This window comes from Mya arenaria, chromosome 10, assembly GCF_026914265.1.
Source record: "Mya arenaria isolate MELC-2E11 chromosome 10, ASM2691426v1".
Lineage (NCBI taxonomy): Eukaryota > Metazoa > Mollusca > Bivalvia > Myida > Myidae > Mya > Mya arenaria.
In genome coordinates, this window is record NC_069131.1 from 16,252,239 (window position 1) to 16,276,620 (window position 24,382).

The 24,382-nt window shown below is 34.6% G+C and overlaps 1 protein-coding gene across 4 annotated transcripts; it reads right to left on the reverse strand.

Moving 5' to 3' along the window:
- Positions 1-1,257: 1,257 nt before the first annotated feature.
- On the reverse strand, positions 1,258-15,884 carry LOC128206574 (protein crumbs-like). Of its 4 annotated transcripts, none has more exons than XM_052909144.1 (16): positions 15,779-15,884; positions 14,747-14,829; positions 14,036-14,107; positions 12,887-12,974; positions 12,243-12,337; positions 11,817-11,885; positions 11,003-11,141; positions 9,568-9,672; positions 9,065-9,175; positions 8,355-8,459; positions 7,848-7,952; positions 7,608-7,718; positions 5,472-5,608; positions 3,680-3,776; positions 2,313-2,477; positions 1,258-2,058 (listed from the first exon to the last, which is right to left on the reverse strand). In XM_052909144.1, the coding sequence occupies exons 1-16, from the start codon at positions 15,816-15,818 to the stop codon at positions 1,808-1,810; spliced, it is 1,773 nt and encodes a 590-aa protein (XP_052765104.1). In that variant the 5' UTR covers positions 15,819-15,884; the 3' UTR covers positions 1,258-1,807. The 4 variants fall into 4 exon arrangements, with proteins under 4 accessions (XP_052765104.1, XP_052765105.1, XP_052765103.1 ...); XM_052909145.1 differs by having other exon boundaries at positions 7,608-7,712; positions 9,568-9,675; XM_052909143.1 differs by having other exon boundaries at positions 9,568-9,675.
- Positions 15,885-24,382: the final 8,498 nt, after the last annotated feature.

The following is a 24,382-nucleotide window of genomic DNA, read 5'->3' on the forward strand; positions in this document are numbered from 1 at the left end:
AGTGCTTCTTTTCTGCTCAACTGCATTTGTTTAATCTTTAGAACTGTTTGCCGCAATCTCTGAAATAACGAAGTGAATTAAAGCGGAGACCGTTTTTTAACCTAAATGTCACCGCGACCTTTAACTTTGATCTTCCAGGTCCAGGAACTTCATACTTGGTATGCAAGTTGGTCATGACCAGTACATGACCCCTTTTGATGCTTAGATCAGTTGGTTAAATGTCAAGGTCGCATTGAACGTCAGGTGAAAAACAATAAGTTGCCGGTGACTTTAAGCTGAAAAATGGTTTCTGCTCAATAACTAAAGAACTCTTGCACATAAGAACTTCATACTTGGTATGCCAATTGGTCATGACTAGAAGATGCCGCATAGATATTGAAATCAGAAGATCAAAGTTATATACATATGCAGCATATGTGTACATACGAGTTTTCGGATATGATTTAAAACTTTCATGGTCAAGATCTACCTTATAATAATATTCGCACCGGCAAAAATATTTATAAATTTGACCATTGCTTTATCACATTTCAGACCATACCTGATTCCAGTTTACGGTCTCTCACAATAGCCGTTTCTTTTTGTATCCTTGTGGCATTGTGGCGTGTACAGTTTAAGCCTAATCGCAAACTTTAGCCACAAACACGTGAGGCTTAAAAAACATGGGACACGGTATTGTGCACCACGGTACATTTTTGCAAAGGTACTTAAAATTTGGCAAACGCATTATAAAGTTACAATTAGGACAATAAGAAGGTGTTTTTTTATCACTCACGATATGTGACCTAGATCAATGGCTTAATCAACTTGATTGAGTCATCCTGTGCCGTCCATCAAACTTATTGCAATTGTCCAGACAAACGAAAAATTATAAATTGATCATAAAAAGTTTGACCTAAACATACGCGCTCTTGACCTGGTCTTAGTTTTATTGCAGATCTTAATTGTACATTATAATTAAGATATTTGAATAATGTTTGCCTTACTACTATACCATATGGTAATATATTTCAAATGGTTGTGTATACTGAACTTAAGCAGTTTAAAATTAACGTCTCTTATGTGTTGGGGAATATTTTAATGTTCATGTTATTAAAACGTATTGCCATCAGGGTTAGAGGTATATATTAAAGGTTTAAGAGCTAAAGTGCTATTTACTTTCCTTCATTGATTTGCTTGGTGCTGGTATTCAAACTACAAATGAGAGTCAGGATGGGGAACCCTTATAGGACTTTCACAGAGTTCATGTTGACGGTCATTTTTAAGTCTCAGACAAACTGGGGAATTTTGTAAAAAAACAAGTCCATGTTTAAAAGCTTTATAAACTTTTTTCTGCAACATTAAGCATATTCTGTCAAGAATAATTATGAACAAATATAGATTTTATTGGCATATCGGCGAGTTGGTCTTAGGCCAGTGAAAAGGATGGCCAAGACGCACAGATTATATGACAAACAATGCAAATCAACTCATACACAAATGTATTGTTTATCAGTAAACGAACAGTAATAGTTTCATTTAACTCATGAAACTTTCGACGCGATATATTATTTACAAAATATGAAATCATATATCATTAACAACAGTGATTTTATTTTGATCTTCTGAAGACCAATTGTAATTGTTACAAGCAGTTTTCTCACCTTTTACATGATTTTTCGTGCGATACAAGCTATTGTTGTTGGCAGAAAGTCATGTTGTTGAAAAATAAATAAAAAGTATGTTTACTTCAAACGGTTTATGTAAATAGTACCATTGCAAGATTTAATCAACACAAATTGTTAGTGTTATTTTTAGTTCTATTTATTTAAGTATTTCTTCTGATCATTATTTTCGACGTTTTTAATGACGCGTTTTCTTTAAAACTGTAGTAGACCATTCCACCTTCCCCGCTGTGATATGCGGACACTGTGCCCGGCGTCGCATATTCACCGTTCAGGTTGATAAGCGTACAACCGGCATACCACCATCCTCCATGTAGAAAATCCCCGCAGTGGCTTCCCTTGGCAGTAAAGTCCGCGCCATTGTTATTACGTTCGAAGAATCGGCCATAGTCGACTTTAACAAACGTATATCAAACAATGAATATATTAACATTGTTTATATTTTTGCTTGAGTTGTGTGATTTATAACTTACTGATTTAACTAGCTGATTTAAAATGTAATTTAAAACAACATTTTCTTTAAGTATATATATATATAAGTATACAGCATGTATATTCGAAAGAAAGAGATACTTTCAAGGTACCTATTGCACCGTATTTTTAAAGCAGTAAAAAAAACGTGATATTTAATTCAATTTAAGATCATACTGGCTGTTCCTATGCCACGGCCGCCAACATGGAGGGTGTATGAAGGAGCGTCACCGAGACGAAATTCCGGCCACTCCTCATACGCTGAACTTTCGTCTGCTGCCGAAACCTCCATTCGAAGAGTAGTGTTTCCATTGTCAGCTATTTCTTTGATGTAACTTAGGCCTGCAAAAGCGTAAGGATCATTTAGTGTGTAGATTGTCAGGAAACGTTGACATTATGACTGTTGTTAAAGTTATCATGATTCCTGCCATAATGCAAACGGTCCTCCATTGTTAAAATCAAGATAAATCCATCTGGAAATATGCCAGGAAACGTTCTGGACACATATTAACACGCACGCATACTTCTACGGACTAGATTCAATTGATTGTCTCTTGTCAATGTCGAATAGAAAAATATATAGCAAGACGCACTGAAAATGCCATATCACGCGCTTTTATGATCCTGAGCCATGCTATTTCTCATATATGTTCTGGCGAGTATTCATTTTGCAAAGGTAAACCGTTCGTTGCTTAATATTTTAGTGTTGAGTTAAGCAGTTTATAAATTACTATTTTAACAGTGATTTGTTGATATGCAGTTTGCTACGAAAGAAAATGTGTTTTGTATATGAAAATTTTTGGGCCAAAACTTTCCAGACAACTCAATCAAAAAGGCATGTGGATTTATTGATTGTATGGTCAGAAGCATTGAATGGATGGTCTGAAGCATTGAATGGATGGCCTGAAGCATTGAACGTTTGGTCAGATGCATTAAATGGATTGTCTGAAGCACTGAATGAATGGTCTGAAGCATTGAATGAATGGTCTGAAGCATTGCATAGATGGTCTAAAGCATTGTACGTATGGTCAGGAGCATTGAACGTAAGGTCAGAAGCATTGAATGTAAGGTCAGGAGCATTGAATCTATGGTCTGAAGCATTGAACGTAAGGTCAGGAGCATTGAACGTAAGCTCAGAAGCATTGAATGGATGGTCTGAAGCATTGAACGTAAGGTCAGAAGCATTGTACGTAAGGTCAGGAGCATTGAACGTAAGGTCAGAAGCATTGAACTTAAGGTCAGAAGCATTGAATGGATGGTCTGAAGCATTGAACGTAAGGTCAGAAGCATTGAATGGATGGTCTGAAACATTGAATGGATGGTCTGATGTAGTGAATGGATGTTTTGAAGCAACTATATAAAACACATATAACTTCAAAATGTTGAATGACTTTTGCGTTTCCGAGCATAGCTATAAAACAAAATTCCTTTGTGAAATTGTCTCAACTCCTTAACTCAACAAAATATGTCGTCGAAATTCGGCTTGAAAAGTCAAAACCATTAATTTGCTTCTTAGCTTTTTTACAAAAGTATTCAAAGCTTACCTAACCAAAACTCCGTACTGACGTCGCCAAATCCATCGGAATACTCAGAAAGGTTCCTATAAAAGTCCACTGAGCCATCATATCTGTGCTGAATAACCTAAACAAGAGACAAATGTCCACTGAGCCATCATATCTGTGCTGAATAACCGAAACAAGAGACAGAACTCCACTGAGCCATCATATCTGAGCTGAATGACCAAACGAAGAGAGGTTTGCGATGTATTATTTATTTCCCTGAGTCAAACTTGTGCTGGATTATTGTGTTTTTAGAAGGAACGCAATTGGCTACAACAATGGCTTTGACCATAAATCTACTTCAGCGATAAAACGGAGGACGATCCAAGTATCAAGTTCAATCTAGTAATAAAGTTCCAGGTATTGCGTGGACAATGTTCTTAAACTCCTCTCACCGTGACATTGACTCTTGACATAGAAATGAATCATCTACCGGGTTGTACAATATGCATGTACAGTATCATGGCCTAAGTTCTAACATTTTTTAAAAAGTAACTAAGAAATGCTAACCCTTAAAGCAAAATGGATCATCTGCTAGTCAAGTACAACTTGCTAATTTTGCGAACATTTTTTAAAATCATTGTTGGTGTTGACTTTGAACTTTAGCATTCTGTCCCATTACAATAATACCGGTCAGTGTCTCTTATTACTTAAGTTGTATGGTCCTGGGGCCGTATTCAATAAGCAACTTAGATTGAACTTAACTTTAAGATTAGAAACTAAGTGTTTTGATTGGCCAGTATATTTAGCTCTGTGTTATTGAATGGATAAACACTACCAGCCGAGAAAAAGACTGACGATCTCTGCACACTTTGTTATTAACTGAGCAAGTGAAACTTAAAACAAGTGCAGGTTTACCTTTAATAACAAACTAATAAAAAGAGGCATGTCCACCAATTCTATATTAACGCAAACAGTATATAAAGGATAGTTACAGTATAGTGACTCGCCAAAGCAGACAAACTTCTAGATGCTTGTTTTCGACAATTAAACATATTCCTTTGTTTGCAGAACTATTATATAAACAGAACACCATGTAACTTAAGTTCTCAAATACATCCTCTAAAAGACAACTTAGAAGATATACATTGCATCTGTTATTTTCTATTGGGGGTGGAGTGCATATACATATATGTTACGTCGTCAGCGAAAATGGGTCCTATGAAGGAAAGCGGACGTTTTTATGAGGTTTTAGTCCCATAAGTAGGCAGTCATAACAATTTGTACATATTTTCGGATAATTTATGTTCTTAAATCGTTTTCTTCACAATGTTATAAGTTTGTTTTATAATTATTTCTCTTGGTTAAAATTCATTTTTGTTGTTCACATGAAAACCTTTCGCAGACATCTACACATACATTTCATCTTGTCCATCCGCCTTTCAGTACATGCAAGAATGTGGTGAAAAAACTGTGGCATGCAATTTCACAGAAACGCTAGGGAAAAATATTCGGCGTAAATATGTTTATATTAATATAAAAAAAGAAACACCAATCAGAACATGATAGTCTACACACAGAATGTATATGTCACGCTACCATATTAGCTGCCGTCCATCAAAGGCAGTTCAAAAGAACATTTGCTGTTAAACATGTTTCAATTCAAAAGTTGTGTAATTCATGCTTTATTCATTACACAGTTATTATTGTCTTTAAGCCATATTTATCTTCTTTGATTGTTGAATACGTTTTTTCCCGTTGTATTACTATATCATTTCACCACTTTCGACGTTTGCATCTTTTATAAAATAAAGGTTATTGGCATTGGTATTATTACCGTCCAGCCACCTGATTCTGTCGTCATATCACATAACACTGGGATCTTCACGTGACTTCTCCATAGCGACACGTTATACACACCACTTGGTAGTCCCAGGTTCTGTTTCTGTAAGCCATAGCAGTCTGTTGACGGTACTTAAAATGAACGGATATGCTATTTTGTTTAGGTAGAAATATACATGTTTTAAACATTCACGGTTCAGGTAAAAATAATGTACACGCTTTATATTATCCCTGAAAACTAATTATTATTTAATCAAACTTGTTATTTGAATTCAGAAATACTTCAATATGAGATGACCTTTTCTTTAAACGTGCTGTAATGAGTTTATAATCACGTTTTTTTCTCTCAATGAAGGCCAATTATTCACTCTGTTCTCAAACATTCAAGCTGTGTCATCAGTATTAGCAAAACTGTTCGGAACCGACCTATGTATGATACAAGTCAGCCTACTTTTAATTATGCTTGAACGGACTTCGTCGACGTGAGTGAAACCATGACACATTATGAAAAAAAAAATCACACGTGAATGTATATGTGTCTGCTGTTAATTTGTCAGTTGGTAGAGGATTTGACTCGACAGTTATTGATAGATGTACGGTCTTGATGGACATTATGTGGAGGATCATTGGTCTAGTTGTAACACACACTAAACAAAACTTAATTGTTGCATATATCAACAATACACATAAACCCCTCCATTTATATTTAGGACCTATTAACAAATGGAATAATAGAAAGCATTAAAGCGACTTATTTAAACTTTAGCAATTAATAGGCGTTCATATCTGAGACAGACTGTTTAAGTAAGTGGTATTTGTACACTATTTTTAACAATTGTTTACACCTATTATATATGATTGAACTTCTTTAAATTTGCAATACATCAATAACGTACTTAAGCAGAACAAAAGTTTTCCAGCTATTTGGTTGATATACTTAACATATTAAGTTTAGGATTTCCAGCTATTTGGTTGATATACTTATCATATTAAGTTTAGGATTTCCATCTATTTGGTTGATATACTTATCATATTAAGTTTAGGATTTCCAGCTATTTGGTTGATATACTTATCATATTAAGTTTAGGTTTTCCAGCTATTTGGTTGTTATACTTATCATATTAAGTTTAGGATTTCCATCTATTTGGTTGATATACTTATCATATTAAGTTTAGGATTTCCAGCTATTTGGTTGATATACTTATCATATTAAGTTTAGGATTTCCAGCTATTTGGTTGATATACTTATCATATTAAGTTTAGGATTTCCAGCTATTTGGTTGATATACTTATCATATTAAGTTTAGGACTTCCAGCTATTTGGTTGATATACTTATCATATTAAGTTTAGGATTTCCAGCTATTTGGTTGATAAACTTATCATATTAAGTTTAGGATTTCCAGCTATTTGGTTGATATACTTATCATATTAAGTTTAGGATTTCCAGCTATTTGGTTGATATACTTATCATATTAAGTTAAATTGAGCAAAACTAGACTGTAACAAGTAAAACATGTTAATTGTACAAAAACAACATATGAATGGATGTCTTAAACAGATTCTGAGCTATGACCAAGGTCGACATTTTAAAATACTTTTTCTAATATGATTAAGCAAAATAACTAAGCAACTATGTGACAATGAAGGGACAAGCCCAGACGTCGAAAGTTAAAAAAAATATTTAGCGGCACAAGACAAGGCTTAAACAATTATGAACTAGAGACACAAACATACTAACACTACATACACCAATACAAACACACACACAAAAACAAAGTTACACCACATACACAAATAGTCTACTTGGGACTTAAACTAGTTAATACAGTCATAACAACACACTTTTTCCATCATTTATCAATAGTTACTCAATTAAAACAAATTCCGTCATGATTTTTTCGGCATTTCTGCACACATGTATATCATTCCTGTCAACATCTATTCAACCTTTTATATTTGTGTATGCATTTAACACTTTGACTGAGGTTTAAAGTGGTGTCTGCCCACGATGAAGCCATGAAGGATTACTGGAATGCCTCTACTCTTGTCTTTCAAAAAGAGACTAACCGCGACATCTTATTCCATAACAGTTTATAGTTGTGAATATTCAAACGTCTTAGAAGTACTTACAAAAGGAGCAATTTCTTCCCCAAAAGTCGGAATCACAACTGCAGGTATAGTTGTCATGAGAGGAAACACATTGTCCATGTACACATGGATCGGGGATACATGGGTCTATAACTAAACCAAATGTTAAATATTTAGAGAATGAATATGTTATTAAAAAAGGTTAATCGAAATTATGTTTTAACAGACAATGTACATGTGTTATATGTCACAAATTGAAATTGGCTTAAGAAGTGTTCTTACTGACGGAGCAATTCCTTCCCTCATAACCCGAGTCACAACTGCAGGTATAGTTGTCAAGAACGGGATCACACACTCCATGTTCACATGGATTGGGGTCACATGCGTCTACAACCAATAGCAAATGTTAAATGTTTATAAAGAGAGAAAGGTTTGTTTAAGCTTTAAATCGAAAAAAAATATTTTAACCGTTATGGTTCATGGGTTATGTATATTATTATCACATTCATATAAAATAATTTATTTTTATATGAAGGTGAATACCGGGAACTGTACTTAATGATGGGGCAATTCCTTCCCCAACCGACTGAATCATAACTGCTGATATAGTTGTCTTGAGTGGAATGCATTGCCACATTGATTATCAGCACATGGGTCTACTACTAATTTCATTTGTTAAATATTTGTAAATTGACAGCATGCTGTTAAAGAGGTTAATCAAAAAGATGTTTAACAGTCATTGTATTTGGGAAATATGTAAGATATTTATTGCATGAGAACTGTTCTTACTGATGGAACAATTCCTTCCCCAAAAGCCGAATTGACAACTGCAGCTGTAGTTGTATTGAGTTGAGAAACATTGTCCATGCTCACATGGTTCGGGGACACATGGGTCTACAACGAATAGTTTATGTTGAATTTCTATACAATCAGAATATAAAATATGTTAAAGCGGTAAATAGAAAATATGCTATTGTTGAAGTCATTGTAGATGGGTTATATGTAACAAATGTGTTGCTTGTCGAGTACATTTTCACTGAAGGTGCAATTCCGTTCCCAGAAGCCGGAATCACAACTGCAGGTTCAGTTGTCTTGAGCGGAAACGCATTGTCAATGTACACATGGACTGGGGTCATATGGATCGACTACCAAAATAACATGTTAAATATTGACAAATTAAGAAAATATTTCTAAGCGTTTAATCGGATTGTTTTTATTTTTATGATTCATGAGCTATAAGATGTATATTATATGTAGCATACTAACAAATCTTACTAAAGGAACAATTCCTTCCTTCATAGTCGGAAAAAAATAATTACATATATAGTTGTCAATGTTCATATTCACAAAGATTGGAGCACATGGCTCTACTCACAATGGCGAATGTTAAAAAATTAGAAATGAACTACATTTTGTAAAATATGTAAATCGAATTTTGTTATATAAGTCATTGAACTTGGGTTATATGTAACATGTTTATTTTTAAAAAAATTTCTTACTGAAAGAGCAATTGCTTCCCCAATAGCCGGAATCACAACTGCAGGTGTAGTTGTCTTGAGTGGAAACACATTGTCCATGGACACATGGATCGGGGGCACATGGGTCTACAACTAGAATCAAACATTAAATATTTATGAATTTAGAACATATGGTTACTGCGTTGAATCGAAATAAAAATGTTTCAACATTTATGGTTCATGCGTTATATAGTGTATCTTATATGTAGGTGAATACTGATAACTGTTCGTACTGAAGGAACAATTTCTTCCCCAAAAGCAGGAATCACAACTGCAGGTACAGTTGTCATGAGAAGAAACACATTGTTCATGGACACATGGATCGGGGGCACATGGTCCAATAACTTATATCAAATGTTTATTTTTTCGTAATTGTGAAGAATTATTGAAGCGTTGAATCGAACCAAAGAATATTTTGAGCAGTAACAGTTCATGAGTTATACGGTGAATATTATCTGTATGGTAGTACCGAGAACTTTTCTTACTGACTGAACAATTTCTGCCCTCAAAGCCGGAATCACAACTGCAGGTATAGTTGTCATGAGTGGAAACACATCGTCCTTGGAAGCATGGATCGGGGTCACATGGGTCTACTACCACAAACAAATGTTAAATATTTAGACATGGACAACATGTTGTTTACGAGGTAAATCAAAACGATGTTATAACAATTATCATTGTACTTGGGTTATATATATATGTAACATATTTGTTGCTTGAAAAAACTGTACTTACTAAAGGAACAATTCCTTCCCAAATAGCCAGAATCACAACTGCAGGTAAAGTTGTCATGAGTTGAAACACATTGTCCATGGTTACATGGATTGGGGACACATGGGTCTATAACCAATATCTAATGTTATGTATTTAAAAATGAACATTCTGATGTAGATTGATAACAGTTTTTTTCTCTAATAATTGAACATATTTCGGTTGAATGAGTGCCTGTAGAGTCAAGAAAGAGTTGTTCGACAGTTTGTTTTTATTACACGGTTATTTAAGAAAAGAATGATATGTTCCATGACTTGCCAGGCTAAGCCGGAACTCGCGAAGTGTGTTATTACATCGAAAACAATAGCTAAAATATCACACTGTTATAAAATGCAAACCCATCAATACGAAGACACTATTAAACAATTATCATCAAGCAAACAAACATCATCCACCTACCATCATAATGGTTAAGATCTTCACTATGCTACATTTCCAGTGGTCCTTATTTACAACGAACACTTATTCCATAGTATTTCGGACAACAAATATAACACGTTGGTTGCAACAAAACATACAAAATCATCTCAACTGTATCATGGAGAAAAATCGCCAACATTTGTTTTCCAGCTATTATAGAGACAGTCATTTGTCATAATTTATGACGTCATAGAATTATGGTTAATGCATAGCACGTTCATTTGTATACGTTTGCGTGTATTTTGTATTGTGACCTTGACATTGACACGGCGAGTTTTCAACATGTATTATGCCCGTTCATTTTGTTGTTCGTGATATGAGACCAAAGTTTTCCTCAACTTTACAGTGGGTTCAAGAAACATTAGTCGGGTGCAAAAACGTTATCTTGGATTGTGACATAGAACTTGTCTAATTGAGGTTCTATCTCTGAATTTCGCCTTTGCTAGTAGTACATGTTGCAAGTATTGAATTACAATGTCCTCCATTGGGTAGAGAAGACATGGAACGGACTGGGGTGGACAACGAAATGCTTTTCTAAATCCATTTCACTACTTTTCGGAAATAATGAGTATAAAAATATCGATAGAAATCATTATTGTGGTCGCGGATATGTTTAAAGAATTTATAGTGTACGAGGTATATGATATTTTTAAATATATTATAAACCATGTATTATATAAAACAAAACAGGTCTATGTAAATAAAAGGACAAAATTAATCAATACTCACTCTTTACTGTTTGTGCACACTGTTTATTGCATAGGTCAAGGTCACAGCACCCATGACATACATGCTCCACAATAGAAGGCCTTTTGTCAAGGTCACGACCTATAATTTGTGCAGAACTAGCACTGTTTTGGGTACAAATCTGAAAATTATATAACAAAAAGTCGCTTTTGTCCTATGTTGATGCCGCATTCAGATTTTCCAAGCAGAAAATTTAAGTCGTTTACCATTGCTCGAAATCGTTTTGATCAAACAATTACAAACTCAGCAACTCGTTAGACTATGGAAAAGTAATGCAAGATTTCCATTGAAAGATCTTAGAGCTTGCATACGTATAATGTTGCCACTAACTCAATCCTGGGAAACAACGGCGTTACAGTGGTAAAACAAGTGTATTGTCCAATCCACTGTTTAAAACATCGTCTGGCGCGGGTGGTCAAAATAATATAAACGTGTTGTGTTTTTTTAACATTGCGAAACGAATAATTCTGAAAAGAAAGCCATTATATTTGGTCATTAGTGTTTGAAAGCCGGCACATTGGTGTTATTGTACCATAAAGTCGCGCTGCATCAGTCATTAACAGATCCTTGTTTTCATTTGGTACGAACCTGCCGGTGTGCACACTATCCAGAGTACACAAGGAACCCCAATTCCTTGCGAAAATCGTACTTACAAACCTATATAAACGATAACACTGCAGTTTGGTACGTACCTGCCGGTGTGCACAATGTCCAGAGTACAAAATGTCCCCAAAATCCTTGCGAAATTCGTACTCACAAACCTATATAAACGATAACATTGCAGTTTGGTACGTACCTGCTGGTGTGCGCAATGTCCAGAGTACACTAAGTCCCCGAATTCCCTGCGAAAGTCGTACTCACAAACCTATACAAATATTTTTACTTTGAGATGTGAATTTTCAAATTGGTTGTCACAAATTATTTTGATTAATTAAGTAGTCATTTTATTTCCGATCAAGTATTATCAACATCTGCAAATACTATTGAAACATTATATTTTTGTTTTTGAAATTTACTTGTAAATCCAGCAAATTACCAATATTAAACTATGTTATTTCATGATTACACAATTTAATGTCAAAACAACGCTCATCGAATATACTAAATAAAACAATTAATTAAAACATTGATAAGAACATAGTTGCGTGAATAAACATTACAAGAACAGCTAGTCTAAAGAAGCTTTAACAGCTGTGTTTTTAAAAAGTTCAGAACTACTTGCCTGGCCAACTTCACAGAACTCAATGGACGAGCACAAACTGGGGTTGGTAGACATCGGGCAGTTATAACAAATTGGCCCCATCACGTCAGGGTATCCTTTTTAGATATTAGCGAAAGAAAAGAATTAAAAACACAAATATATTAGAATATGTTCTAAAAGATCTTAAGTTTGATTTCCGACTACGTACAAAACTTCAATTGTAACGTATTTCAAAAATCAATGTAGCAGAGCAATGATGAAGAAAAAGGTGCCATTTACTTTATTATTTTGATCACTTGTGATTATATTACAACTGACTATATTATTGTTATACCTTTTGAGTATATAACTACTTAGTGTATTATAATTATCACTTTAAAATATATAACCACTTACAATGAAACTGTTTTCACTTGAAATACATTACCACTCACTATATTACTATTATCACTTTTGAATATATTACCACTTACTTCATTTGTATTATGTATTTTAATCTATTACCACTTACTATAATACAATTTTAACTTTTGAATGCATTACCAATGGCACTCCTTTTACAAAAGTGCTAAAGAAGTTTATGCTTCTTTGTTTTCAATTAAAACACTGGTAGTTCTACAAATAAATGCTGGATGGATTGAAGGATTAATGGATGGATGACTTGCCAGGTTCGTTGCATCCCTGAGCGTTGCACAAAGTCTTGCCACAACATTCCCTGCACTCTCCAGACTTTGTGATGTTGCTAGCACATTCCTGTACATGTAAGGGAGATGTTGTGTTACCTGAGATCGGACTGTTAAAGCCTTGATTTTTTAATGTACCATCTCAAACTGGTGATCTCTTATCGGTCATGCGGAGTACATTGCGGACTCGTGACGTCGTTTATGACACTTCCCGACAAAGACGTTAATTAAGGATGTCATTTGAAACCGATAAATTTGAGGTGAGAGTATAAGTATCTATCATTTGTTTTCCGGTTTGGATCGAAAAATCCGACCTTCGGGCACGCGCGTAAGCCGGTAACAAGGCTTGCCGAGTTACCGACCACGCATCGTGCCCGAGGGTCGGATTTTTCGATCCAAACCGGAAAAATATGATTGATATTTTTCTTGCATATATCTAAAATTATGAATTTGTGTAAAATTGACGTAGAAAATGCTCTTTTGAACATTTCACTAAAAGGCGCGAGCGACGTTATGTACTGACGTCATAAAGCGCCGTGATTTTAAATCACTATTGACGTCAAATAGTTTCTCTAAAAATCGTGGTTTTACGATTATATATTTTCAATTTTAATTTAAAGTCTTGCATACTTGCATATATATTTTTGATTGCGCTTTGTTTAAATAGCATATTATAATTTTCATGAACTATACAATAAAAGAAATAAGAAGTGGCGCGTTCTTGCGCGTGACTTTTCTTACAGCGGGGGTGTAAGACGGGTTTTTCCAGCACTGTTCACATGACTGGAAATGCAAGAAAGTTTCTTCCGGAAAGTGAGCGGTTATCTCAGTCTTCTTTACTTTAGTGAGAAAGTAAATACTTGTTTGTTAAACATGGCGATAAGGCATGTCCAAACAACCTGCGAAAGTATCTAATCACCGAGAATGAATTTCCCTGATGTGGTAGATTCACTTAAAAGCAAGAATTCAAATACATCGTAATTTCAAATATGTAATCTAAATAGATATAAAGTGTCCACAATAGACTTGTCTTGCAGGTCGCCCCATCTCCAAAAGTTAAAAAAATAATCGTTCATAATTGCTGTTAAACATCTAGAAATTCACAAAAAAATGTTGTGTATACGACTATACCTGCATGGCAAAACACCCGACGTCGTAGAGATGTTGACCATTCGAGACAGATATCTGTTCAACACCACATTTCTGAAAAGTAAGGGGTTTAGAGTGTTATTTCGTAGTATTTATACACATGCCATCGGGCTGGAGTTGTCATTTCACAACGTCTGGCGTTAAGCGCCGTGTGACATAATAATTTGTTAACAAGATTCGTGTTACCACTTACCTATAAATGCATTATTGGCTTCTAGCAGTAACTGGTAATATAGTTATGGTTTGCGAATTCCACTTATTAAGTGGAATTCGCAAACCATAACTAGTTAACATGTTAATGTTGTACAGCCAAAGAAAGGTAAGGGGTGGCAATTCTGGGCCTTTCAAGCCAGATTTTAGCCTTATGATATTTATCTTACAGAAAACAGTTCGCAAATGTTAACTAGATAGCTAGAAAATTATCGCGGAAATTAAGTGGTTAACACGAAACAATTCGCGTATGTTAACATGTTTTTTTACGGAAGTTAAATCCAACCTTACCTTATGCATTCTGAAAATATGTGGTCTTCCATAACGGTCATGTGTTGGTCATATTTTAAGAAAAACGTATATTCACTTAAAAAGAAATAACATTTTTATTGAAAATTCTAAGACACTTGATATGCACAAATGAACTTATTTGTATAAAATTCTATATGTAATTGGGAGTGAATTTATAAATCAGTATTTAACCTTATCAACGTCGCACTCTACAACAGATTTACAGTGCCGCGGCTGGCTGATGCCCGAACATTGGAGGCATAGTAGGCAGTTAACTGAAATAGTAATGTTAGATGAACGTATTAAACCTAAATTAGAAAGTCTGATGTGATCCTGCTGATAACAAACTAACACGAATAAAAGCGGTTCATTTTTAAACACTTTTTTCTTAAAGGAAGAAAAAGCCCTTCAAGGCAAGCATTTAAGGGGCTAGACACCAGATGATACAATAACAAGAAAAAAAAGAAAAGTTTTTTCCGCATTTTTCCAATAAGAAATGTATTGGGGTTGTCTACTACGTTAATCCCAGTAAGTTTTAAAATAGTGTCGGTATATTTACTCAAAACAGACATGATTTAAACTGGGAAACCAGTATGCGCTTTTCTAAACGAAGAAACACAGACGAGACAGCAACATGATATGTAAAGTGTTGTTTGATCGGCCTCCTACTAGCACGCATTGACAGTTTAGGCTTGTTTTGAGGAAATACTGTATTTGCCGATTTTTGTACTATCTGGTGTCTAGCCCATTTAAGTTTGATTTTTTTAACCTGAACACATAAGGTTTTTTCACGGCAATGGTTTTAAACGACCTTGGAGACCATTTTATGATGTAAACGATTAAATAAATAAAACATCATCATGCCTGACCGAAGACACTACCTTTAGGAGAGCGCCGTAACTGATGTTGGTATGACTCCTGGCCCAAGCCCAGTGAATTTTTGATAATTAATTATTTGTTTCAAATTCTATGCAAACCTTTTTATGTTGTATTGATAGTTTCATTGTATTAACATTCATGCAATAAAACATTATTAAACTAGAAGACACTGCCCACTGTGAATTCAACTTATTCCCCACTGTGGGCAGCTATCTATCCATCTAGTATCTAGATATTTACTTATCTATTTCCAATATGGAAGAAAATCCTACCTTGACGGTGCCGTAAATCTTCACGAAATGCCAAATAAATTAATTTTATATAAAACTGTATTTATAAACATACCCGCAGGAAATATGAAGGAACAAATTATGACCACAAGCATATCTCCAATATTTCTACTTATAATGCCACGTCTTTACGCTAGCTACTAGCTAGTGCCATTTAACTTAATACTTGATAAAGGACACACTAAGATAAGGTGTCGCGTAATATATCTTTTTTATATCAGAACAACTCAAGTGCAAGTATATAAAAATGCACCGATGTCAGAAAGTGGGACAATTTCGTTATCAACGATCTGAACAATCGGTCCACTATGCACTAAGCAAACCAGCAGTTAACAAGTAAACGTCTCACGCAGTGCCTTCTTTGTCCGTGAGTGGTGCTCGTTGGTTATAGACATGTTTTGTCTTAATTTCAAACGTAAATGGAAGGCTTAAATAAGTTACTATATTTTAAGATACAAAGCTTGAAATATTTTCATTACTACAATTATCTTTTTAACGTTGCCTTTTGGCCTTATAACAATTACATAAATGGTACATTGAATACAATTTTAAAGTGAATCGCTTAACGTTTCATTATTAGTTAAATATATTAACATAAGGGGCTTAGGTCCTAAATACAGTCTAAAAGGCAACGGACCACGCTATAATGGTAAACCAGTTAGGAGTTAAAGTGCCATAGATCGTTACAACTGTCTTGAAGGTAAAGAAACACACTATAATAGTAAACCAGTCAGGAGGAAAAGTGTCATAGGTTCCTTATCACAGTCTTCAAGGCAACGTCCCACATATGATTGATAAACTAGTCAGGAGTTAAAGCGCCATACTATTGTTTTAAAGGCAACGCTCCGAAGTTAAGTGGTAACCTAGTCAGAAGTAAAAGTGTCCTCGGTCCTTACTTCAGTCTTAAGGCAACACTCCACATTTTAACGATAAACTTATCAAGAGTTAATGTGTCATAGGTTCTGACTACAGTCTTAAAGGCAACGCTCCACATTTTAACGATAAACTTATCAAGAGTTAATATGTCATAAGTTCTGATTACAGTCTTAAAGCAACACTCCACATTTTAACGTTAAACTAATCAAGAGTTAATATGTCATAGGTTCTGACTACAGTCTTAAAGGCAACACTCCACATTTTAACGATAAACTTATCAAGAGTTAATGTTTCCTAGGTACTTACTACTGTCTTAAAGGCAACACTTCACATTTTAACGTTAAACTAATCAAGAGTTAATGTGTCCTAGGTACTTACTACTGTCTTAAAGGCAACACTCCACATTTTAACGTTAAACTAATCAAGAGTTAATGCATCGTAGGCCCCTACTACTGTCTTAAAGGAAACGCTCCACATTTTAACGATAAACTTATCAAGAGTTAATGTGTCATAGGTTCTGACTACAGTCTTTAAGGCAGCACTCCTCATTTTAACGATAAACTTATCAAGAGTTAATGTGTCCTAGGTACTTACTTCTGTCTCAAAGGCAACACTCCACAATTTAACGTTAAACTAATCAAGAGTTAATGTGTCCTAGTTACTTACTACTGTCTTAAAGGCAACGCTCCACATTTTAACGATAAACTAATCAAGAGTTAATGTGTCATAGGTTCTGACTACAGTCTTAAAGGCAACACTCCTCATTTTAACGATAAACTTATCAAAAGTTAATGTGTCCTAGGTACTAACTACTGTCTTAAAGGCAACACTCCGCATTTTAACGTTAAACTTATCAAGAGTTAATGTGTCCTAGTTACTTACTAGTGTCTTAAAGGCAACACTCCTCATTTTAACGATAAACTTATCAAGAGTTAATGTGTCCTAGGTACTTACTAGTGTCTTAAAGGCAACACTCCACATTTTAACGTTTAACTAATCAAGAGTTAATGTGTCCTAGGTTCTAACTACTGTCTTAAAGGCAACACTCCACATTTTAACGTTAAACTAATCAAGAGTTAATGTGTCCTAGTTACTTACTACTGTCTTAAAGGCAACACTCCACATTTTAACGATTATCTAATTAAGAGTTAATGTGTCCTAGGTACTTACTAGTGTCTAAAAGGCAACAATCCACATTTTAACGTTTAACTAATCAAGAGTCAATGTGTCCTAGGTTCTAACTACTGTCTTAAAGGCAACACTTCACATTTTAACGATAAACTAATCAAGAGTTAATGTGTCCTAGGTACTTACTACTGTCTTAAAGGCAACACTCCACATTTTAACGTTTATCTAATCAAGAGTTAATGTGTCCTAGGTACCTACTACTGTCTTAAAGGCAACACTCCTCATTTTAACGATAAACTTATCAAGAGTTAATGTGTCCTAGGTACTTACTACTGTCTTAAAGGCAACACTCCGCATTTTAACGATAAACTAATCAAGAGTTAATGTGTCCTAGGTACTTACTACTGTCTTAAAGGCAACACTCCACATTTTAACGTTTATCTAATCAAGAGTTAATGTGTCCTAGGTACCTACTACTGTCTAAAAGGCAACACTCCTCATTTTAACGATAAACTAATCAAGAGTTAATGTGTCCTAGGTACTTACTACTGTCTTAAAGGCAACACTCCACATTTTAACGTTAAACTAATCAAGAGTTAATGTGTCCTAGGTACTTACTACTGTCTTAAACGCAACACTCCTCATTTTAACGATAAACTTATCAAGAGTTAATGTGTCCTAGGTACTTACTACTGGCTTAAAGGCAACACTCCACATTTTAACGTTAAACTTATCAAGAGTTAATGTGTCCTAGGTACTTACTACTGTCTTAAAGGCAACACTCCACATTTTAACGTTAAACTAATCAAGAGTTAATGTGTCCTAGGTACTTACTACTGTCTTAAAGGCAACACTCCACATTTTAACGTTAAACTAATCAAGAGTTAATGTGTCCTAGGTACTTACTACTGTCTTAAACGCAACTGAGTTAAAGTTTCCTAGGTCTTTAAGACAGTTTTGAAGGCAGCGCTCTATAATTAAATGGCAAATCAGCAACTGGTAAAAGAGTCCTGGGTCCTCATAACAGCCTTAAAGGCAATGCTCCACAGATAAAGATAAACTAGTAAGGAGTTAAAGTTTCCTAGGTCCATAAAACAGTCTTAAATGCAACGCTCCACAGTTAAATGGTAACCCAGTAAGGAGTAAAACTGTCCAATATCCTTTTACAGTCTTAAAGGCAACATTTCAATCAGGAGTTTAAGTGTCATAGGTGTCATAAGTTCTTATCACAGTCTTGAACGCAACGTTCAACATTGTAATGGTTAACCAGTCGGGAGTTAAAGCGTCCGAGGTCCTTACGACAGTCTTAAATGCAACGCTTCCGAGTCTAATTATTAACCAGTCAGACGTTAAAATTTCCTATCTCCTAAATTCCAGACTTAAAAGCAACGTTCAACAGTTCACTGGCATACCAGTTAAGGGTAAAAGTGTCCTAGGTCCTTACTACATAATTGAAGGCAATTCTCGTCAGTTAAATGGCAAATCAGTTAAGGGTAAAAGTGTCCTAGGTCAATAATAGTCTTTCAGGCAACGCTTAACAGATAAAGATAAACCAGCCAGGATTTAAAGTGTCTTTTGTCCTTATAACAGTCTTAAAGGCAACGCTCAACAGATAAAGGTAAACCAGTCAGGATTTAAAGTGTCCTATGTCCTTATAACAGTCTTAAAGGCAACGCTCAACAGATAAAGGTAAACCAGTCAGGATTTAAAGTGTCCTATGTCCTTATAACAGTCTTAAAGGCGACACTCCACAGATAAAATAAACCAATCCGGATTTAAAGTGTCCTATGTCCTTATAACAGTCTTAAAGGCAAGGCTCCGCATTTAAATGGTAAACCACTATTGAGTAAAAGTGTCCTTAGTCATATCCTTATGGCTTAAAGGCAAGGCTCCACACATTAAAGGTAAACCAAGCAGGCGTAAAAGTGCATCAAGTTTTAATGCCATCATTTTCTTATATATTCCGAATCCCTGGTGCGCATTCATATATATAATGTTCAATGTTAACGTACCCTTAGGTTATTCAAAGGCATTTTTTTATAGAAAAGGACAACTGTTACGCTTCATAAATGGAGTTGCATGGCGTGTTTTTAAAATTTAAAAATGCTCAGCGGAGTATTACTCTGTATGTACTAATATTAATCAATTTACATTATAGTTGTCACAAAAATGAAACAAGTGAAACGAAGTGTTATAATATATAAGTATCTCGGAGTTTTTATAGAAATGAAGCTATATATTAAATAATTTGTTTTCAGATAAGAAAACCTGCATTCATTACCTCTTAGGTTTTTTACTACAAATGTCTGCTTTCCTTCGTTCTATTCAACTGACAAGATCCGAATCAATGTAAGATAATATTAGGCACTTGATTCTGTACCATACCCAATTCTGCTATGACAACTGCTACCTTTGAATTTTCAGTTCAGTGAGAAGATTTTACGTAGATTTGCAAAACTTGTTTTCCTATCCCTTATACATATTTTTACTTGTTTATTCATATGTGAATTTGGTGTTATGTTTTAGCTACACGAAGAAACTTACGCCTCGAGGGAAGATCAACTCAAGATCCAATCTTAAAAAAACTTTCATGTTTATTCAGTTGTATACATGTAATTCTGAAATGTATTTGGAAATGGCTATTTATGAATATTTATGAATTTTAGTTAAAAATTATGAAGCAAAAATTCCTAAAATGAACAAATGTTACCGTTTACATTTTTATCAAACTGTTGTTAAAACCAGAACTGCTGAAAGAAATTTAGACGTGAAGATCAGCAGCCATTTGTATAAAACTTGGATAAGTTGTCCAAAGGTTATATTTCGGCTAGTGAACACTTTTCAATGATTTGATTGATTAGAAAAAATTATTGGATAAATATTGACCAATCGATAAACATTTCGGATAACTTTGACCAAACCAAAAAGATAACCGGTTTTATTGGCTGCAGATATTGAACAAAAACAAAACAGTTTGTCTGGACAAAAAAGACACTCAGGATGTACATATGGCAGTACCATTGAGCCATTAGTTATTACTGAAAAAATGATATATGATACTGTTAATGGATAATCGAGTTATTTGTGAAAGAAAGTGGTGCTGAAATAAACGAACCATGTGACTAATGAAAGTGAGAACAGTTTTAATTCAACTTCATCAAAATGATCACTTTATTCTAATAATTATGACAGCATAAAGATCATTTTAGTTATGTGCCGAATTGACTAAGCTTTATGATGCCGAGTCGACTAAGTGCCGTATATCTTGGTGCCTAATTAACTAGGCCGAATTATCTTGGTGCCGAAATGTCAAGTAACGATGAAAGACATGTGTTTCTCTAGATATGAAGCGCATGGGAGCTTGTTGTTTATGTATTAAACAAGCGTGTACAATTTCGTATACATACTAATACATACTAATACTATACATTTAGTTTGCATTATGCTTGGATTAAGCAAATATATTAACATTTCAGTGTTACTAGCACTGTACAACCAAATGGATCTAGGAGATATTTGTTGGTCCAATTGAAAAATAAATTATTTAAAATGCATACATTCAGTTGTCATACTAACTTGAAAATAACTTCAGCCATCTTTGTTGTATATGTTTGCGAAATGACGCTCATTCACACTTGAACATGCCACAGAACCCTGTCTCGTAGACTTGGTGCTGTCATTCAGTGGTCAGATTTAAACTGGGACTCATGACAGGGTTGCTGCCGACATGCGCAGAACATATTCTTCAAGCTGATGCTACAGGGACTTGTCAGTGTTGCACGTATCATTCTTGTCAATTAAGAGTTTCATTTAAACCGTGACAGCTGGTTTCATGCTAGATGTATTTATTTTACTTCCAGAAGATTTCACTTCCTTAATGTATGTATATACAGTTCTTTTACATATTGTTCGTAACTTTGAGGCAACCGAAAATAAGTTAAACGTTTGTAAGCTCATGTCCAGGAATGACAGAAGAAAGAGCAATTTGCATTTTTGTCATTTCCATTGCATAACATACTTAAGAATGGTAACTTAATTGCAATCTGTGAAAATCAACGAAGCTTAAAATTGTGTCAGAAAATAATATTTAGAAAGATAGAGTAAAGATGAAATGAATTTTAAGAACACCTTTGCTCCGAAGTAATACATGTAAATGCATTTTTACATTTTTGATACACAGCCAAATAAGCAAACACATGGGTGGTTTATACCATTCATGAATGAGGACTAAGACTTGATTGATGTGTAAAATTCATGAGTGTAAGGGTATTAACTCCTCCATGCCTATTGACGACTTTTGCACAATTTTGACGAGGGTTGATGTGTAAAATTCATGAGTGTAAGGGCATTAACTCTTCCATGCTCATTGGGGACTTTTGCTTCTGGAGTAGTTTAGCTCGATAGATAATATTTTAGTTAGCAAATAATTACATTTTCTCGAGTTTGATATCAGTCATAAAATTATGTTTAAAGATTAACTTTTTGGTCAGTTTGAGAGGGGAAAGTCTTTGTTCTCATTGAGTAAAATTGTTTTACTTTTAATTGGGTGTTTTTATGAGCATTTGGCGGATTGAGATTAGTTTTTTTGGTTATCAATTTCCATAAATTGATATATTTAAAGTATTGAAAAAGGGGTGGTTACTTTAATGTTTTCTTTTTATTGCATATTCATATTCATATTGCATTGTGGTTACACAGGGCCAATTAAAATTTTACATAATATGAAACTTAACCTTTTTCTAACCTTGTTCAATTTTAAGTACGTAAGTGAAGTGTCTTTCCTTAAGAGATTTCGGCGTGTGAATCGGTCGAATTACTTTCGAGTAGATAGGGATTTGTTCAGTGGCCTGTAACCTCAAACCGTCTTATTACCGTGTATGCTTTATACATTCAAATTTCAAACATGAAGTGTCAACAGAGGGACATCTCCAAAGCTTTAAGCTTTCTTATCGGTTCTATCCATTTTTAGTAATTAAACATAAAACAGATACACTGCCTCACTCTTATTTTTCTACATTGTATTCCATATGATTATGGGTAATATGTATACGCATTATTTTTGTAACTTTTATCGATATGAATATTAATTGCTTTAACAAATATCCCGCCGTAAATATTGCTAAAAATAACCAGTTTCCCGTCGTACATGTTCAGACTAAACTCTATCTACGCTATCAAATAGCAGCGATAATAATTTGCATATCACGTGACTCCGCGTAACATCTTTCGCCAATTAAGTAGGTCATATCTTCAAGTCCCTACATGACTTGTTCTTTACGTCATTCATGGCATGTTCAGAACCACTTTATAGACACTCAGATTTTACTATACAAATATAAGTTTTATGAAATACTTCAAAAATAAAAATATGCTAGTTTAAGGTGTAACGCATTGAGTCATTACATGAGAAACAATGTTAAACATGAATACGGTCTAGCTTTACACTCATTTACGGACGTTTACCCATTTACCAAGTAGGATTACAGATATCAAGTTATTTATTCACAAAGATCCATTTATCACGGATGGGAAACAGTGGCTCCTGCTCTTTGATGAGCTGTATAGAAAAAAGGCCGAAAACATATCGAAGCTAGAAACAAAGAGCGGAGATAATGGTAAACAGTAAGTTTGACTCGAAATTTTATCTTAAATCACATTGGTGGCGGCTTATGTGAGAAATTGGGAAATGCAGGCCCATACAAATATGTTTAAATGTCACACGCACTTCGCTTAATTTGTCAAACTAATATTTATGAAGTAGTAAGAACGATTTCCACATGAAAGACATGCATGTTTACAAACCAAAGTAGAAAATGTTTATCAATTTGTAGCTGCATTTCACTTAAGAAGCATACATTTAAGATAAAATAAGAATTATCGAATGCCTTTCTTTTGTTGGTAATAAATAAGACCGCCAATTCAGCGGAATTCTCCTCCCTGTCCCCCACTCAGCGAACTAAGATATACATGTTGTGTTTAGGCATGCTGGTATCGGCTATGAGATCAACATGGATGATGTTCCTTACTGTTGTAAATCTTTTTCCGTATCAGTTAAACGTCATCAATTGGCCATCAACCGTGCGCAAACGAGACAGATAATACTGGAATTATTTTCTGCACAAGACATAAACAGACTGTTTTAACAAGGGGTATAACTCCGGAGGTACGAATATCAAACTTGACTGAGACATTAGTATGCCCATAAATAATGTCTGCAAGGTTCATTAAAATTACATAATACACACTTAAGTTGTCTACGCATGGTTTCGCTGACGCCACCACCGCTGACACGGAAAGTAAAACTTATATGTCCACTTACGTAACGCAAAAACATTCATTCAAGCTTTTAATTTTAGTGTAAACTGAACGCCAATCGGTAACATGTATATCAGGGTTACATGTATATCAGGGTTACATGTATATCAGAGTTACACGTATATCAGGGTAACACGTATATCAGGGTAACACGTATATCAGGGTAACACGTATATCAGGGTAATATGTATATCAGGGTTACATGTATATCAGGGTTACATGTATATCAGGGTAACACGTATATCAGGGTAACACGTATATCAGGGTAACACGTATATCAGGGTAACACGTATATCAGGGTTATATGTATATCAGGGTTACACGTATATCAGGGTAACAC

Bases quoted from the DNA above. Each gene is read 5' to 3' on its own strand.
- LOC128206574 (XM_052909143.1), bottom strand. From the start codon at position 15,818: ATGCTTGTGGTCATAATTTGTTCCTTCATATTTCCTGCGG. The intron at 12,975-14,035 runs GTATAGTCGTAT...TTACATGTACAG, and splicing joins TCGGGTGTTTTGCCATGCAG to GAATGTGCTAGCAACATCAC. The intron at 12,338-12,886 runs GCAAGTCATCCA...ATATCTAAAAAG, and splicing joins TCAGGGATGCAACGAACCTG to GATACCCTGACGTGATGGGG.